The 19,885-nt window shown below is 47.6% G+C and overlaps 1 protein-coding gene and 1 long non-coding RNA gene across 2 annotated transcripts in view; one reads left to right on the forward strand and one right to left on the reverse strand.

Annotated features, from left to right (window-relative positions):
• Nucleotides 1–1,058: 1,058 nt before the first annotated feature.
• On the reverse strand, nt 1,059–8,176 carry LOC135510250 (uncharacterized). The gene is made up of 3 exons (XR_010451097.1): nt 7,881–8,176; nt 1,354–1,449; nt 1,059–1,150 (listed from the first exon to the last, which is right to left on the reverse strand). It is a non-coding gene; the product is annotated as an uncharacterized LOC135510250 (long non-coding RNA).
• Nucleotides 6,761–19,885, forward strand: part of LOC135510249 (1-phosphatidylinositol 4,5-bisphosphate phosphodiesterase beta-3-like) — a 137,507-nt gene continuing 124,382 nt past the window's right edge. Inside the window, 1 exon segment of the mRNA XM_064931049.1 lies at nt 6,761–7,373. Coding sequence (XP_064787121.1) covers nt 7,275–7,373 — 99 coding nt within the window. The 5' untranslated portion in view covers nt 6,761–7,274.

Below are 19,885 nucleotides of genomic sequence, written 5' to 3' on the forward strand. Positions count from 1 at the left end.
CACTTATCAGTTAATGCCAGGCTCTACAGGGAGAGAGAGAGAGCGGGAGAGGGAGATGAGAGAGCAAGGGAGATGAGAGAGCAAGGGAGATGAGAGAGCAAGGGAGAGGGGAGAGCGGGGGAGAGGGGAGAGTGGGGTAGAGGAGAGAGCAAGGGAGAGAGGAGAGAGCAAGGGAGAGAGGAGAGAGTGGGGGAGAGGAGAGAGTGGGAGAGAGTAGAGGAGAGAGCAAGGGAGATGAGAGAGCAAGGGAGAGTGGGGGAGAGGAGAGAGCAAGGGAGAGGAGAGAGCAAGGGAGAGAGGAGAGAGTGGGGGAGAGGAGAGAGTGGGAGAGAGTAGAGGAGAGAGCAAGGGAGAGGAGAGAGTGGGAGAGGAGAGAGTGAGAGAGGAGAGAGTGGGGGAGAGGAGAGAGTGGGAGAGAGGAGAGAGCAAGGGAGAGGAGAGAGTGGGAGAGGAGAGAGGAGAGAGTGGGAGAGAGCAAGGGAGAGGAGAGAGCAAGGGAGAGGAGAGAGTGGGAGAGAGTGAATGAGACTATTGCCACCACAGGTGTCCACTCTTTAATGTGGCCTTCCAACACACAAGTCTGGAGGATGGGAAGGGGTGTGTGTGTGTGTGTGTGTGTGTGTGTGTGTGTGTGTGTGTGTGTGTGTGTGTGTGTGTGTGTGTGTGTGTGTGTGTGTGTGTGTGTGTGTGTGTGTGTGTGTGTGTGTGTGTGTGTGTGTGTGTGTGTGTGTGTGTGTGTGTGTGTCAGAGGGAAGTTTGTTTTTAAATGTATTTTTAATATTTAGGCGAGAGGGAATTTAGACTGATAAGCACCTACCGTATGGTGGTCATGTTGGGTTTTAACACATTGGGTTATCCAATGAACTATAACCCATCTATATTACTTGTAGTTCTTATCCTGTTGTTTTTAATAGTGTATTCACATATCTACCCGCAACACATGTATTTATTTTTTAATACTGAACGATAAGAAGTAATGAATGAGACGATACATTGCAAAACTATCTTTTATTTCACCCCACAATGGGGAAATACAAGATAAACAAGGGCCTATGCGCTCGGTCCAGCACCTGTCCACTACCTACATTCACACGGGGCTGTGAGCAGAGTGTCGCTTGTGATGGAGATACTGCAACGTGTTGGTTCCAACCTCAGAAAATGACAACAAAGAAAGTGAGCAGGTCTGTTAGAAATGACTGTCACACTCTCTGGACAAGGGAAGCGTTTTCACTGATAGGACAAGTGGACTGTGTTGTAGAAATGTCCTCATCGCACCGTGAATCATTTAGCACGTTTACTTACAATTTGAATGAGGGGTTGTATAATTTAAATTCTGTATGAAGATTGTCTCACCTGTTACGGAGTGTTTCAGCATCCTCTGCCCGGTCACTTGGCCTCTTCCTTCTCTCTGGAAGACGACTCCCATCCAATGTCACCCCTTCATCACCCCTACAACACAGAAGATACGTGTTTTCTCGTGTTCTAAAGGGTGAAGAGACAGAGACGCTCATTGATGACGTTTAAACTTGTATCAAAAGACATCAATTTAAAAAAAAACATGGCCCTGTCTGTCATTTTACACGCGCTCTTATCCCGAGCAACTTACAGTAGTAGTGAGCGCATCCATTTTAATGAATGGTTCCTTGTGGGAATCAAACCCACAACCCTGCCACTACAAGCATTATGCTCTACTAACGGAGCCACACGGGACTGTCCTAACCTGGCAGCAGTCAGTGCAGCCCACTGGGAAGGAAGTTATTGAGGAATGGTAGGAGTTAGAGGAGGAGGACATCTCAAGCACTGAGGTTTGTGGGGACAACTTGGGGCTCAGTGCCTTCCTTGGCTACCTGCAAAAACCAATGCAAAGCACTTCATGGATTTCAATGGAATAACAACCAATGTAAAGCAATTCATACGTTTCAATGTAATAGCTAGCTGGTTTCTGAGCCAATGATTTATATATACACTAGATGACTGACAGGGGGCGCTGTTTGGAAGCCACCTCCATCTTGGCACTACTCTTCCTTTTCGTTCTCCGTTGTAAAAAAGTATTTTAGAAGATATAGAAGTACTTTATTAATATCTAATATCTATCTAATTAATTTGCTGTTGCTTATTTTCTTATAGACGTCTTAATGCATTTTTATCTTTATAATTATATTGTGTGAAGCAAAACATTAAAAAAAACAAAAAAAACATTGTCCTTAAAGATGTCCTCCAGTGATTTTTGAACTTTGCATTCAAGGAGTTGGTTTGATGGGAAGTCGTGATGTCATCCCCCCCCCATTGCCTGTAGAAACAATGGAGAACAAAGGAGGAAAGCCCCCCACCCCACCCCCACTTGTGATGTCATGAGTTACCTGTTCAACCTATTTGAGATGTGCATCATTTTGTTAAGTACATCAGGTGAAAAGGAGACCGGAGAGCCACTTTCAAGTACATTTTCAGAAAGTACACAAGCCTCTGTCATATGGACACACTGAGCCATTGGTGGCTAAAGAAATGTGGAATTCAGAGAAAGTCTCGAGGCAACAATAGGCCTCAGACCGGACACACAAGCAGTCTTGTCCCACCATGGTATCCAATTGGTAGTTACAGTCTTGTCCCACCATGGTATCCAATTGGTAGTTACAGTCTTGTCCCACCATTTTAGCCAATTGGTAGTTACAGTCTTGTCCCACCTTGGTATCCAATTGGTAGTTACAGTCTTGTCCCACCATGGTATCCAATTGGTAGTTACAGTCTTGTCCCACCATGGTGTCCAATTGGTAGTTACAGTCTTGTCCCACCATGGTATCCAATTGGTAGTTACAGTCTTGGCCCACCATGGTATCCAATTGGTAGTTACAGTCTTGGCCCACCATGGTATCCAATTGGTAGTTACAGTCTTGTCCCACCATGGTATCCAATTGGTAGTTACAGTCTTTTCCCACCATGGTATCCAATTGGTAGTTACAGTCTTGTCCCACCATGGTGTCCAATTGGTAGTTACAGTCTTGTCCCACCATGGTGTCCAATTGGTAGTTACAGTCTTGTCCCACCATGGTGTCCAATTGGTAGTTACAGTCTTGTCCCACCATGGTGTCCAATTGGTAGTTACAGTCTTGTCCCACCATGGTGTCCAATTGGTAGTTACAGTCTTGTCCCACCATGGTATCCAATTGGTAGTTACAGTCTTGTCCCACCATGGTATCCAATTGGTAGTTACAGTCTTGTCCCACCATGGTATCCAATTGGTAGTTACAGTCTTGTCCCACCATGGTATCCAATTGGTAGTTACAGTCTTGTCCCACCATGGTATCCAATTGGTAGTTACAGTCTTGTCCCACCATGGTATCCAATTGGTAGTTACAGTCTTGTCCCACCATGGTATCCAATTGGTAGTTACAGTCTTGTCCCACCATGGTATCCAATTGGTAGTTACAGTCTTGTCCCACCATGGTATCCAATTGGTAGTTACAGTCTTGTCCCACCATGGTATCCAATTGGTAGTTACAGTCTTGTCCCACCATGGTATCCAATTGGTAGTTACAGTCTTGTCCCACCATGGTATCCAATTGGTAGTTACAGTCTTGTCCCACCATGGTATCCAATTGGTAGTTACAGTCTTGTCCCACCATGGTATCCAATTGGTAGTTACAGTCTTGTCCCACCATGGTATCCAATTGGTAGTTACAGTCTTGTCCCACCATGGTATCCAATTGGTAGTTACAGTCTTGTCCCACCATGGTATCCAATTGGTAGTTACAGTCTTGTCCCACCATGGTATCCAATTGGTAGTTACAGTCTTGTCCCACCATGGTATCCAATTGGTAGTTACAGTCTTGTCCCATTGCTGCAACTCCCATACAGACTCAGGAGAGGCGTGCATCCGCTGAAACACAACCCAGCCAAGCTGCTTCTTGACACAATGCCCACTTAACCTGGAAGCCAGCTGCACTAATGTGTCAGAAGAAACACCGTACACCTGGCGACCACATCAGCATCCATTGTGCCAAGCCCACCACAGGAGTTGCTGGTGCACAATGGGACAAGAGCATCCCTGCCGGCCAAACCCTCCACTAACCCGGACGATACTGGCCCCATGGGTATCCCGATCGGCTGTGACAGAGCCTGGACTTCAGCCAGAATCTCTAATGGCACAGCTAGTACTGCAATGCAGTGACATAGACCACTGTGCCACTCAGGAGGCCCCAATGTAATGTCATGGAAATTACATCGTCCAATAACTTCCATTATCAACCAAGTAAAAATACATAAAGCCGACAAATAAAAACACGAGAAAACATCCTGATGAAAATGCAGGTCCTTTCAGTCACGTTCGTCTCTCTACTCCGCCTGTCTGCCTCGCGTTCTGTCTGTCTTGACTTGTGCTGTAGCCTATTCTGGGCCCTCAGAGTTACCCGCACCAGTGAGCTCGGGTTGGACACAGCTGATATTGTGTAAAAGGGGGAAAAGTGTGGAGGTATTTTAGGACGTTTCCTCTGGATATTATGTGGATTCTCAGAGACAGTTTTGCTCTTTCACACTGAAGACTAGTGATTATCGACTATTATCATTCACAATGGATTTAAAAAAAAATATATGTTTTACTTACATGCTGACCAAACCACACACATTCATGTACATATCAAAACAAACTCTGAACCAATTATATTCATTTGGGGGACAGGTTAAAAATGTTGCTAGGTCTAAAATATATATCTATATTCATATATATATATATATATATATATATATATATATATATATATATATATTATATATATATTCATAAATATATATATATTATATATATATTCATAAATATATATATATATTCATAAATGATGGTCATGAAATAAACCAAAGCGTGTTTCTCACAAGTGTAGCAGGTTGTGAACTGTGCAAACAACGTTTCCACTCTGAGAAGGAGAACAGCAAATGACTTAATTAAAAAACATGCATTATTAACAGAAATGAATGTAACCAAATGATGGGGATTAATGGTAAATGTACAACTGGTGACGTGTGTAATGGGGAATTGATACAAATAAACAATCAAAGGGCAAACAACTCACATGACACAATACATGCTAAGAATTGGAGGGCAAACAACTCACATGAAACAATACATGCTAAGAATTGGAGGGCAAACAACTCACATGAAACAATAAATGCTAAGAATTGGAGGGCAAACAACTCACATGACACAATAAATGCTAAGAATTGGAGGGCAAACAACTCACATGAAACAATACATGCTAAGAATTGGAGGGCAAACAACTCACATGAAACAATACATGCTAAGAATTGGAGGGCAAACAACTCACATGAAACAATAAATGCTAAGAATTGGAGGGCAAACAACTCACATGAAACAATAAATGCTAAGAATTGGAGGGCAAACAACTCACATGAAACAATAAATGCTAAGAATTGGAGGGCAAACAACTCACATGAAACAATAAATGCTAAGAATTGGAGGGCAAACAACTCACATGAAACAATAAATGCTAAGAATTGGAGGGCAAACAACTCACATGACACAATAAATGCTAAGAATTGGAGGGCAAACAACTCACATGAAACAATACATGCTAAGAATTGGAGGGCAAACAACTCACATGAAACAATAAATGCTAAGAATTGGAGGGCAAACAACTCACATGAAACAATACATGCTAAGAATTGGAGGTTAAACAACTCACATGAAACAATAAATGCTAAGAATTGGAGGGCAAACAACTCACATGACACAATAAATGCTAAGAATTGGAGGGCAAACAACTCACATGAAACAATACATGCTAAGAATTGGAGGGCAAACAACTCACATGAAACAATACATGCTAAGAATTGGAGGGCAAACAACTCACATGAAACAATAAATGCTAAGAATTGGAGGGCAAACAACTCTGCCATTCTGGAGAGAGACACAGTTCATATCTTCACCACAGACCCTCCCTGTCTCGTTGTCATAACATTGCAAATAGTTTATACTCAAGACCCATCATCTTCATATTTTAGAGGCTTTTCACTGACAGCAGCAACTCAATAATCAGCTAGGTCTATTGCCACTTCCACCGCTCAAGTAGGCCTACACAGCTTGTTATTTAAAACCAAACAGCCATTTGTGCTCTCTGGTGAAGTAATTTGACATATTTCATTTATTTTTGTATAGACAGGAATAATGCAATAATTTTGGGCAGATACTTTAAAGGGAGTTTAGCGCTCCCTAAAATAGCTCACATTCCCGTGTGGAGCATGGCACTTGCACTGCTATGGTTGTGGGATTGATTCCAGCAGGGACCAATATGAAAATGTCTGCGATCACTACTGTATATTGCACTGTAAAATAACATGTGTTAAATTATGTTTTTGTCAGGTCGTCAGGACTGTTAAGCCAATGCAACAGCCTGTTTAAAAAAACGGTAGGCTACCACATGGATTGGCATTAAATAAAAGTGCGTCGCTGCGGGACAATGTCTAGGCTACTATTCTAATTTGGAGAGGATCGGGATCGATGGGGTCTCGCCGAGGGCGGCAATTCGCCCAAGACCAGGCCTGCCGAGGAAACACGCTACAACATAGCTGACATTCTTTATGGGGTGTTGTAGGAGGCAGCACGCATGAGAACGGATCACTTTGTGTTAGCTGGCAGTGTGAGCGCGTTAAAAACTCCAACGTTCTTGCCACGCTTCAGCGTAAAGTCTCCAACGCACAGAACACGCCTCAAATTAAAAATGGAATGACAGCGTATGTCTGTCTGAAAAGAAGAGAGTAGAGAAAAAAAACAACCCTTTTTCCCCCTCACTGAATCTCTCCTTCCTTCTCGCTCTGTCCTGCGTGCTCCCCCCTTTCTCAAAAACATGAAGGAAGAAAGAGAATAAACCGTCTGGACGAGTGTGGAGAAGGGAAAGTTTGAGGACAGCTTTTAAAAGAAAACGAAAGAGAGAGAGAGGGAGACAATAATATGCGGATGGAATGAAGATAGGGTGCTTTATAGCCATTCAACGCAATTAAGCGAGACGTACGGGCTGCGCACAAGAACGCAGTTTACTCGACTCTTCTCAACGTGAGACTTTTAGAATCATTTTAGGATAGATGAATACTCAAACCTCGACTATTAAGACACAAATTATCGTATTTACTAAGTCCCAGGGCAGCTTCATGAGCTGCAAGTCACAGCTCATCCCGGAAAAGGACTTAGCCCCGAGGACCAAGGGGCAGTGACTAGGGCAGGTCGCCGCACCCGGAGTTGAGGCGTTGCCACACGGCGTTGACCCGGAGCCATGGCAGGGGCGAAGCCCGGAGTCCACGCTCTACAGCTCAAACCTGTGTCGGTTCACGACATACTAAAACGGGGGAGCAAGTTTATCAAATGGGACGAGGTTAGTAGTCTACCTACATATCCAAACGTGTGTGTGTATTGTTCTCGTATTTTCTCCCCCGCCACAAGTGGCATTCAAGCGCCATTCATTTAAAATCTAATAGTAGCATAACTATATGTTAATGTTTTATTGACAAATCTGTACTTTGTGGACATTACTTTGTAGAGCCATGTTGGTTGTGAGAGACAAAGTTTACTTTAGACACCACAGTCAGAGCAGCCCAGAGGCTGTAGAACAGGCTCAACCTGGTCTCAGAGCATTCCGTATGATTCTGTAAGTAAATCGCCCAGACTTCATTGAGTATATGTTACGTTTTGTATGGTTACATAAGACCAATGGTTACTTGCCTAACCCACACCATAACACTAACTCCTAAACTTAATCCTAACTTTAAACATAACCCCTAGCCTAGCTAATGTTAGTGAGCTAGCTAACGTTAGCCACCTAGCTAGAATTCATAACATAACATTGCAAAATTCATAACATACACTACATGACCAAAAGTACCTGCTTGTTGAACATCTCATTCCAAAATCATGGGCATTAATATGGAGTTGGTCCCCCCTTTGCTGCTATAACAGCCTCTGCTCTTCTGGGAAGGCTTTCCACTAGATGTTGGAACATTGCTGTGGGGACTTGCTTCCATTCAGCCACGAGCATTAGTGAGATCAGGCACTGATGTTGGGGCGATGAGGCCTGTCTCGCAGTCGGTGTTCCAATTCATCCCAAAGGTGTTCGATGGGGTTGAGGTCAGGGCTTTGTGCAGGCCAGTCATGTTCATTCACACCGATCTCAACAAACCATTTCTGTATGGACCTGGCTTTGTGCACGGGGGCGTCGTCATGCTGAAACAGGAAAGGACCTTCCCCAGACTATTGCCACAAAGTTGAAAACACAGAATCGTCTAGAATATGCTGTAGCATTAAGATTTCCCTTCGGGCTGAGCCCGAACCATGAAAAACCGCCCCAGACCATTATTCCTCATCCACCAAACTTTACAGTTACTACTATGTATACAGGCAGGTAGCGTTCTCCTGGCATCTGCCAAACCCAGATTCATCGGTTGGACTGCCAGATGGTGAAGCGTGAGTTATCACTCCAGAGTCCAATGGCGGCGAGCTTTACACCACTCCAGCTGAAGCTTGTCCTTGCGCATGGTGAACTTAGGCTTGTGTGCGGCTGCTCGGCCATGGAAACCCATTTCATGACGCTCCCGACGAACAGTTCTTGTGCTGACGTTTCTTCCAGAGGCAGTTTGGAACTCGGTAGTGAGTGTAGCAACCGAGGACAGATGATTTCCACATGCTACACGCTTCAGCACTCGATGGTCCCGTTCTGTGAGCTTGTGTGGTCTACCACTTTGCTGCCGAGCCATTGTTGCTCCTAGCCGTTTCCACTTCACAATAGCATCGCTTACAGATGACCAGGGCAGCTCTAGCGGTGCCGAAATTTGACAAACTGACTTGTCGGAAAGGTGGCATCCTATGACGGTGACACGTTGAAAGTCACTGAGCTCTTCAGTAAAGCCAATGTTTGTCAATGGAGATTGCATGGCTGTGTGCTCGATTTTTATACACATGTCAGCAACGGGTGTGGCAATAATAGATGAATTCACTAATTTGAAGGGGTGTCCACATACTTTCTGCGATGTCGTGTATAATACGCATTGTAATTTGTAACAAATCATACGAAATGGGTGATGGACATTAATACATACCGTACGAAACATAACAAATCGTACGAAATGGGTGATGGACATTAATACATACCGTACAAACATAACAAATCATACAAAATGGGTGATGGACATTTAATACATCCCGTACGAAATATAACTAATCATAAACTACACTGAACCAAAATGTAAACGCAATATGTAACAATTTTCTAAGATTTGACTGAGTTACGGTTCGTATGAGGAAATCAGTTAATTTAGGGATTTCACATGACTTGGGAATATCCATATGCATCTGTTGGTCACAGATACCTTAAAACAGAAGGGAAGGGCTACAATAACCATGAGTTGGGGAAACGCTAGGCTAGGCTACATGTCAACATACAGGTCCTGTCCCAAATGTGACCTTTTGACGTATCCCTATGGGTTCTGTTCAGAAGTAGTGCACTATATAGGAAGTAGGGTGTGATTTGGGACGTACCACCCATGTGCAGGTATAGATAGGCCTTTGCTCTGTTCTCTGTTTTAAATTCTTGTCAAGCAAGTTTTTCCTCAGCTCAGGTTATTTTAACATTTTTTTTATAAATTCCACGTTCAAAACAACTGGGAACTCGGGAAATCTCAGACTTCCAACTTCAGTGAATTCAAAACGACCAGGATCTCGAGGGGGGGGGGGGACGAGCTCAGACTGGGGAATAATCGGTTTGAACAGTCATCCAACTCGGAAATCCAACTCGGGTCACTTCTTAGAGCTCTGACTTTCCTACCTAAAGATCACTGACCTCATGATTCGACCTCGAGTTTGTCAGACTTCCCAGTTGTTTTGAATGCAGCAAATTATCACTGCTGGTATTGACCAACCCCCGAGTTCTTTCCCACTTTTACGTTCTCTGTCTCTGCTCTGTTGACATGGGAGTTTGAACGACGGAGTATAGGACTCGAGTCAAACGTCGGAATGCATAGCAATAATTCCTTATTAAACTGACCATGGTAGTAGGCAGATTATACCTCAGTCGTGTAAACACTTTACTCTGTTTATCTTAATCGGCGTAAATTCAAATTCAAAGTAAGCATACGCTGATTAAGACACCTGGTTTTCTGAGCACTCTTTCAAATGATTAGGACGTGTAACGAACGTTTTTCAAGCAGAGCTCCGGCGCTGTGTATTTGATCTGTACATGTGCGAACAGCAGCAGTTCCAAGACTCTCTCTCTTTAGTGCAAGTGAAGTGAGTTCGGGAATAACTGAAAGTATCTTAGTTTGAAATAGTTTTCACATACAAACTTTATCTGTCCGAACTCAGGATAAAATGTTCTTCCCAAAAATAACGTGGTCAGTGTGGTAGAGCGTTTTATTTTGATTGGTGATTTTCTGCATTTATCATAATTCCCATCAGGCAGCCTGATTTCAGATGTGTCCATGTCAACAGGATTATTAGAGAAATTGTTGTTCTTGCAAAGCATTTAAACGTTTTAAACAAATGATTATATTTTAAATCAGACTATCCACAATAAGTCACATTATTTGTGTGCAATGTAACCGTAAGAGGTGAATCAGAATTTAGCCTAGGCTGAAACACCTAAATGTGTGTGGTCATAGCTCTATTTTAAACACCATTGTAGGACTATTTTAGTCCTATTAGTGTACCGGATAAACAAGTATACAATCTGTGTTTTAATAAAGCAAGACAAACAAGTTTTACAGAACCTGAGATCTGCCTCTCTCCCTAATAATTTATCTTCCGCGTGTTTCACACCACCTCGCCTGGCAACCTGCTCGCATGGTAACCACCTCGCCTGGCAACCTGCTCGCATGGTAACCACCTCACCTGGCAACCGTGGCATGTGTGTGTGTGTGTGTGTGTGTGTGTGTGTGTGTGTGTGTGTAGGGGAAATATTTAGTTTAACTGTCAGTATTTTAGTCGTAGACTCCTGAAGTACTTTACAACTGGTTTTCAATAGAAAAACATTTGCAAACAGACACCAATACGTCAGTCTACACATCTCAAGTCAGTATGGTGGAAGGGTTTATTAGTGTCTGTTGGTAAGCCAGACTGACCAGTAGAGGGGCCAGTAGGTGTGTTTGGTTGTGGGTGTGTTTGGTTGGGTAGGTGGGTGGGTGTGTGTGGTTGTGGGGGTGTGTGGTTGTGTGAGTGGGTGTGTGTGTTTGGTCGTGGGGGTGTGTTTGGTTGTGGGGGTGTGTGGGTGGGTGTGTGTGTTTGGTCGTGGGGGTGTGTTTGGTCGTGGGGGTGTGTTTGGTTGTGGGTGTGTTTGGTTGTGGGTGTGTGTGGTTGTGTGGGTGGGTGTGTTTGGTTGTGGGTGTGTTTGGTTGTGGGTGTGTTTGGTTGTGGGGGTGTGTGGTTGTGGGTGTGTGTGTTTGGTTGTGGGGGTGTGTGGTTGTGTGGGTGTGTTTGGTTGTGTGGGTGGGTGTGTGGGTGGGTGTGTGGGTGTGTGTGGTTGTGTGGGTGGGTGTGTGTGGTTGTGTGGGTGTGTTTGGTTTTGTGGGTGTGTTTGGTTGTGTGGGTGTGTTTGGTTGTGTGGGTGTGTGGGTGGGTGTGTTTGGTTGTGTGGGTGTGTGTGTTTGGTTGTGTGGGTGGGTGTGTGTGTTTGGTTGTGGGTTTGGTTGTGGGTGTGTGGGTTTGGTTGTGGGTGTGTGTGTTTGGTTGTGGGTGTGTGTGTTTTTTTGTGTGGGTGTGTGTGTTTGGTTGTGTGGGTGTGTGTGTTTGGTTGTGGGGGTGTGTGGGTGTGTGTTTGGTTGTGTGGGTGGGTGTGTGTGTTTGGTTGTGTGGGTGGGTGTGTGTGTTTGGTTGTGTGGGTGTGTTTGGTTGTGGGGGTGTGTTTGGTTGTGTGGGGGTGTGTTTGGTTGTGTGGGGGTGTGTTTGGTTGTGGGGCTGTGTTTGGTTGTGGGTGTGTTTGGTTGTGTGGGTGTGTTTTGTTGTGTGGGTGGGTGGTTGTGTGTGTGTGTTTGGTTGTGGGGGTGTGTGTGGTTGTGTGGGTGGGTGGGTGTGTTTGGTTGTGTGGGTGGGTGTGTTTGGTTGTGGGTGTGTGTGTTCATAAAGACCATTTATCATAAATCAACTTGTTAGCTGGTGCGATATCCACTGTTGTGTTGACACTTTGCACACACACACACTATAGAAAGTGAATCTTTCCCTACAATGAATGTGGTTTTATTCTGGGTGTTTTGTGTTTCACTCTGAATGACTTCCTGTCTCAGCTTGTTGTGCTCTCTGGAGCCAAAACGACTTTCCCCTCCCTTCTTCGCTCCCTCTCTCCCTCAACGACATCCGTTCTGCTCCTGAATTAGAGAGAGAGGGAGAGAGAGCTCACAGTGAAACACACCATGACACTCTAACAGAGGGCTGAGAAACACAGAGAGATCAAAGCCCATTGTATTGACAGAGGGAGGGGGGGGGGAATAAGTGATTGTCTAAACGAGTCACACTATGTACTGAAACACATTGTTACAGTAGAGATGGATGGGGGAGGGAGGGAGGGATGGATGGGGGAGGGAGGGAGGGATGGAGGGAGGGAGGGACAGACAGGCAGAGGGAAAGAATGAAGGGAAGATGAGTGGTAGAGACAGAGGGGACAAGAAAGGTTGTAGGTCAAACACAGCCACATGTGAAGTGAGTGATTCTGTGATTGACATGTGTATTCTCCTCCTCTTCTTCTCTCTCCCTATTTCTCCTGTCTTCTATTCTCCCTCCTCCTCTTCTTCTCTCTCCCTATCCCTCCTGTCCTCTTATTCTCCCGCCTCCCTATCCCTCCTCCTCCTCCTCCTCTCCTTCTCTCTCTCCCTCTCCTCTTCCCTCCTGTCCTCTATTCAGGTCTCTCTCCCTCTCCTCTTCCCTCCTGTCCTCTATTCAGGTCTCTCTCCCTCTCCTCTTCCCTCCTGTCCTCTATTCAGGTCTCTCTCCCTCTCCTCTTCCCTCCTGTCCTCTATTCAGGTCTCTCTCCCTCTCCTCTTCCCTCCTGTCCTCTATTCAGGTCTCTCTCCCTCTCCTCTTCCCTCCTCCTCCTCCTCTCCCTCCTCCTCTTCCCTCCTGTCCTTTATTCAGGTCTCTCTCCCTCTCCTCTTCCCTCCTGTCCTCTATTCAGGTCTCTCTCCCTCTCCTCTTCCCTCCTGTCCTCTATTCAGGTCTCTCTCCCTCTCCTCTTCCCTCCTGTCCTCTATTCAGTTCCCTCTCTCCCTCCTCTCCTTCTCTCTCTCCCTCTTTTTCGCTTAATGATTTTCCCGTTGTCCCTTTCCCTTCTCCCCTCCCCTCCCCTTACTCTCCTCTCCCCCTCCCTTTTACTCTCTTCTCCTCTCCTCTCCTCTCCTCTCCCCTCCCTTTTACTCTCTTCTCTTCTCCTCTCCTCTCCCCTCCCTTTTACTCTCTTCTCTTCTCCTCTCCCCTCCCCTCCCTTTTACTCTCTTCTCCTCTCCCCTCCCCTCCCTTTTACTCTCTTCTCCTCTCCCCTCCCCTCCCTTTTACTCTCTTCTCTTCTCCTCTCCCCTCCCTTTTACTCTCCTCTCCCCTCCCTTTTACTCTCTTCTCCTCTCCCCTCCCTTTTACTCTCTTCTCCTCTCTTCTCCCCTCCCTTTTACTCTCTTCTCCTCTCCTCTCCCTCCCTTTTACTCTCTTCTCTTCTCCTCTCCCCTCCCTTTTACTCTCCTCTCCCCTCCTTTTTACTCTCTTCTCTTCTCCTCTCCCCTCCCTTTTACTCTCTTCTCCTCTCCTCTCCCCTCCCTTTTACTCTCTTCTCCTCTCCTCTCCCCTCCCTTTTACTCTCTTCTCCTCTCCTCTCCCCTCCCTTTTACTCTCTTCTCCTCTCCTCTCCCCTCCCTTTTACTCTCTACTCTTCTCTTCTCCTCTCCCCTCCCTTTTACTATCTTCTCCTCTCCCCTCCCTTTTACTCTCTTCTCTTCTCCTCTCCCCTCCCTTTTACTCTCTTCTCTTCTCCTCTCCCCTCCCTTTTACTCTCTTCTCTTCTCCCCTCCCTTTTACTCTCTTCTCCCCTCCCTTTTACTCTCTTCTCCTCTCCTCTCCCCTCCCTTTTACTCTCTTCTCCTCTCCCCTCCCTTTTACTCTCTTCTCTTCTCCTCTCCCCTCCCTTTTACTCTCTTCTCCTCTCCTCTCCCCTCCCTTTTACTCTCCTCTCCTCTCTCCTCCTTTTTACTCTCTTCTCCTCTCCTCTCCCCTCCCTTTTACTCTCTTCTCCTCTCCTCTCCCCTCCCTTTTACTCTCCTCTCCTCTCCCCTCCTTTTTACTCTCTTCTCCTCTCATCTCCCCTCCATTTTACTCTCTTCTCCTCTCCTCTCCCCTCCCTTTTACTCTCCTCTCCTCTCCCCTCCCTTTTACTCTCTTCTCCTCTCCTCTCCCTTTTACTCTCTTCTCCTCTCCCCTCCCTTTTACTCTCTTCTCCTCTCCCCTCCCTTTTACTCTCTTCTCCTCTCCCCTCCCTTTTACTCTCTTCTCCTCTCCTCTCCCTTTTACTCTCTTCTCCTCTCCCCTCCCTTTTACTCTCTTCTCCTCTCCCCTCCCTTTTACTCTCTTCTCCTCTCCTCTCCCCTCCCTTTTACTCTCCTCTCCTCTCCCCTCCTTTTTACTCTTCTCCTCTCCTCTCCCCTCCCTTTTACTCTCTTCTCCTCTCCCCTCCCCTCCCTTTTACCCTCTTCTCTTCTCTCCCCTCCCTTTTACTCTCTTCTCCCCTCCCCTCCCTTTTACTCTCTTCTCCTCTCCCCTCCCTTTTACTCTCCTCTCCCCTCCCTTTTACTCTCTTCTCTTCTCCCCTCCCCTCCCTTTTACTCTCTTCTCTTCTCCTCTCCCCCTCCCTTTTACTCTCCTCTCCTCTCCCCTCCTTTTTACTCTTCTCCTCTCCTCTCCCCTCCCTTTTACTCTCTTCTCCTCTCCCTCCCCTCCCTTTTACCCTCTTCTCTTCTCTCCCCTCCCTTTTACTCTCTTCTCCCCTCCCCTCCCTTTTACTCTCTTCTCCTCTCCCCTCCCTTTTACTCTCCTCTCCCCTCCCTTTTACTCTCTTCTCTTCTCCCCTCCCTCCCTTTTACTCTCTTCTCTTCTCCTCTCCCCTCCCTTTTACTCTCTTCTCCTCTCTTCTCCTCTCCTCTCCCTTTTACTCTCTTCTCCTCTCCCCTCCCTTTTACTCTCTTCTCCTCTCCCCTCCCTTTTACTCTCTTCTCTTCTCCCCTCCCTTTTACTCTCTTCTCTTCTCCCCTCCCTTTTACTCTCTTCTCTCCCCTCCCTTTTACTCTCCTCTCCTCTCCCCTCCCTTTTACTCTCTTCTCCCCTCCCCTCCCCTCCCTTTTACTCTCTTCTCCCCTCCCCTCCCCTCCCTTTTACTCTCCTCTCCCCTCCTTTTTACTCTCTTCTCCTCTCCTCTCCTCTCCCCTCCCTTTTACTCTCTTCTCCTCTCCCCTCCCCTCCCTTTTACTCTCTTCTCCTCTCCCCTCCCTTTTACTCTCTTCTCCCCTCCCTTTTACTCTCTTCTCCTCTCCCCTCCCTTTTACTCTCTTCTCCTCTCCCCTCCCCTCCCTTTTACTCTCTTCTCTTCTCCTCTCCCCTCCCTTTTACTCTCCTCTCCCCTCCCTTTTACTCTCTTCTCCTCTCTTCTCCCTTTTACTCTCTTCTCCTCTCCTCTCCCCTCCCTTTTACTCTCTTCTCCTCACCAGAGTCCAAAGGTTCTCTGCTGTCATCAACCTTTATGTTGCCAGAGCAACACACACACACACACACACACACACACACACACACACACACACACACACACACACACACACACACACACAGTTCCCTCTCTTTATCCCTGCATAATAACTGATTTATGAGGTGCTGATATGAAAAGACAGACTTTACCTTTATACTATACATAATGAGAACATTCTCTCTCTCCCTCCTCCCACCACCTTCTTCCTGTTCCCTCTCTCCTTCCTGTTCCCTCTCTCCTTCCTGTTCCCTCTCTCCTTCCTGTTCCCTCTCTCCTTCCTGTTCCCTCTCTCCTTCCCGTTCCCCTTCCCGTTCCCTCTCTCCTTCCTGTTCCCTCTCTCCTTCCTGTTCCCTCTCTCCTTCCCGTTCCCCTTCCCATTCCCTCTCTCCTTCCTGTTCCCTCTCTCCTTCCTGTTCCCTCTCTCCTTCCTGTTCCCTCTCTCCTTCCTGTTCCCTCTCTCCTTCCCGTTCCCCTTCCCGTTCCCTCTCTCCTTCCCGTTCCCTCTCTCCTTCCCGTTCCCTCTCTCCTTCCCGTTCCCTCTCTCCTTCCCGTTCCCTCTCCCCTTCCCGTTCCCTCTCCCCTTCCCGTTCCCTCTCCCCTTCCCGTTCCCTCTCCCCTTCACGTTCCCTCTCCCCTTCCCGTTCCCTCTCCCCTTCCCGTTCCCTCTCCCCTTCCCGTTCCATCTCCCCTTCACGTTCCCTCTCCCCTTCCCGTTCCCTCTCCCCTTCCCGTTCCCTCTCCCCTTCCCGTTCCCTCTCCCCTTCCCGTTCCCTCTCCCCTTCCCGTTCCCTCTCCCCTTCACGTTCCCTCTCCCCTTCCCGTTCCCTCTCCCCTTCACGTTCCCTCTCCCCTTCACGTTCCCTCTCCCCTTCACGTTCCCTCTCCCCTTCACGTTCCCTCTCCCCTTCCCGTTCCCTCTCCCCTTCACGTTCCCTCTCCCCTTCCCGTTCCCTCTCTCCTTCCCGTTCCCTCTCCCCTTCACGTTCCCTCTCCCCTTCACGTTCCCTCTCCCCTTCCCGTTCCCTCTCCCCTTCCCGTTCCCCCTCTCCTTCCCGTTCCCTCTCCCCTTCCCGTTCCCTCTCCCCTTCCCGTTCCCTCTCCCCTTCACGTTCCCTCTCCCCTTCACGTTCCCTCTCCCCTTCACGTTCCCTCTCCCCTTCCCGTTCCCTCTCCCCTTCCCGTTCCCTCTCCCCTTCCCGTTCCCCCTCTCCTTCCCGTTCCCTCTCCCCCTTCCCGTTCCCTCTCCCCTTCCCGTTCCCTCTCTCCTTCCCGTTCCCTCTCTCCTTCCCGTTCCCTCTCTCCTTCCCGTTCCCCCTCTCCTTCCCGTTCCCTCTCCCGTTCCCTCTCCCGTTCCCTCTCCCCTTCCCTCTCCCCTTCCCGTTCCCTCTCTCCTTCCCGTTCCCTCTCTCCTTCCCGTTCCCTCTCTCCTTCCCGTTCCCCCTCTCCTTCCCGTTCCCCCTCTCCTTCCCGTTCCCTCTCCCGTTCCCTCTCCCGTTCCCTCTCCCCTTCCCGTTCCCTCTCCCCTTCCCGTTCCCTCTCCCCTTCCCGTTCCCTCTCCCCTTCCCGTTCCCTCTCTCCTTCCCGTTCCCTCTCTCCTTCCCGTTCCCCCTCTCCTTCCCCTTCCCTCTCCCGTTCCCTCTCCCCTTCCCGTTCCCTCTCTCCTTCCCGTTCCCTCTCTCCTTCCCGTTCCCTCTCTCCTTCCCGTTCCCTCTCCCCTTCCCGTTCCCTCTCCCCTTCCCGTTCCCTCTCCCCTTCCCGTTCCCTCTCCCCTTCCCGTTCCCTCTCTCCTTCCCGTTCCCTCTCTCCTTCCCGTTCCCTCTCTCCTTCCCGTTCCCTCTCTCCTTCCCGTTCCCTCTCCCCTTCCCGTTCCCTCTCCCCTTCCCGTCCCCTCTCCCCTTCCCGTTCCCCCTCCCCTTCCCGTTCCCCCTCTCCTTCCCGTTCCCTCTCCCCTTCCCGTTCCCTCTCCCCTTCCCGTTCCCTCTCCCCTTCCCGTTCCCTCTCCCCTTCCCGTTCCCTCTCTCCTTCCCGGTCCCTCTCCCCTTCCCGTTCCTCTCTCCCCTTCCCGTTCCCTCTCCCCTTCCCGTTCCCTCTCCCCTTCCCGTTCCCTCTCTCCTTCCCGTTCCCTCTCCCCTTCCCGTTCCCTCTCCCCTTCCCGTTCCCTCTCTCCTTCCCGTTCCCTCTCTCCTTCCCGTTCCCTCTCTCCTTCCCGTTCCCTCTCCCCTTCCCGTTCCCTCTCTCCTTCCCGTTCCCTCTCTCCTCTCTCTGCGTTATACAGCAGGCTGTGTCTGCCAGTGTTCCCAGGCCGTTCATAGTGTGGTAATAATAATGTTGTGTGTTTTGTCTTAGCGTTCATTAGGCAGCCGTTTTTGAACACAGCAGCAGTGACCGCACATGAGAAAAGTGCATAAACCACACAGACACACTCTGAGCTACACAAGAGAGACAGTTGTTGGCTTCAGGAATGGCTGAGATGTTTGTGGTGTTCTCTAGCTGTGAGGGAGAGCAGAACTCATATCCATGTGTGAATAAACTATCATTAATAAGGCCTGTGCATGGAGGGGGTCTGGAGAGCAACAGGTTGTGGAGAGAGGAGGAGGAGGAGGAGGAGGAAGAAGACTGGAGAGAGAGAGAGAGAGGGAGAGAGGAGGAGGAAGAAGACTGGAGAGAGGGAGAGAGGAGGAGGAGGAGGAGGAGGAAGAAGACTAGAGAGAGAGAGAGAGAGAGGGAGAGAGTCTCTAAGTGTTTAGGCAAAACACGACATGCTGTAAACATGCAAAATAACTTGTGTGTTCGGTCTGTATTCACAAAGCATCTGAGTAGGAGTGCTGATCTAGGATCAGTTTGCCCTTTTTAGATCATAATGAATTAGATTATATGGACAAGGGGGGCACCTGATCCTAGATCAGCACTTCTACTCTGAGACGCTTTGTGAATACAGAACTGACTCATGCTTCTTTACAGCGTGTCGTGTTTTAGAAACCAAACTGAAATAGGGGAGGGACTTCGTTGAACTTGTCCAATAAGAAACATTATTTATTTGTTTCAGTGTGCACCTTATGAATACGGGCCACAACAACAATCCTATCACAGTGGAGAGAGAACCATAGCAGTTGGCCTTTATGTTTGATGGCTGAGCACATCTAGCAGACTGCAGTTTCAACGTTGGTCGTTGATGCCTGGTAGTTCTTTCTTTATTGTTATTTTACCTTTATTTAACTAGGCAAGTCAGCTAAGGACAAATTCTTATTTTCAATGACGGCCTAGGAACAGTGGGTTAACTGCCTGTTCAGGGGCAGAACGACAGATTTGTACCTTGTCAGCTCGGGGGTTTGAACTTGCAACCTTCCGGTTACTAGTCCAACGCTCTAACCACTAGGCTACCCTGCCGCCCCATTTAATAAAATATACCCTGATGAAGACGGCTTGTCTGTCCAAAATGTTGGAAACAATTTTTTCTGCATCTGAGCTCCTAGAGTGTGTGGCTCTCGTTTATAAAAAATAAAAATTAAGTGTTTTAAAGTATTTTTTTTTATTTTTTAAGTCCTCCGCCAGCACCTCGCCTAAATAGGTGACTTCTTCTTCACTTCTTTTGCTTCTTTTATTTCTATGTCACTCTAGGAGGGAAAGGGAAATGTGTGTGTGTGTGTGTGTGTGAGAGAGAGATATGGTGGAAAGTGAAACCTCCATGTACAGTAAATGGTAGTGAATGACACTGAAACCACTCCTGGCCCCCATAGGGGCCTTCTGAGACAGACCTAACGAGAGATATTGAATGGAGATATGAGACGAGGAGGACAAAGCACTGGAAAGGAAAGGAGAAATGAGAGAGAGATATTGAATGGAGTGAAACGGCGTTCGTCTGGTGAAGGAGAAGCGGACCAAAATGCAGAGTGGTGGTTATTCATGTTCTTTAATGAAATGAACTAGACATGAAATAACTTAACAATACAAAAATAACAAACGGACCGTGAAAACCTATACAGCATATCTGGTGACAACAAACACAGCGACAGGAACAATCACCCACGAAACACTCAAAGAATATGCCTGCCTAAATATGGTTCCAAGTCAAGGACAACGATAATCACCTGACTCTGATTGAGAACCGCCTCTGGCAGCCATAGACTAATGCT

Source organism: Oncorhynchus masou, chromosome 23 (assembly GCF_036934945.1).
Source record: "Oncorhynchus masou masou isolate Uvic2021 chromosome 23, UVic_Omas_1.1, whole genome shotgun sequence".
NCBI lineage: Eukaryota > Metazoa > Chordata > Actinopteri > Salmoniformes > Salmonidae > Oncorhynchus > Oncorhynchus masou.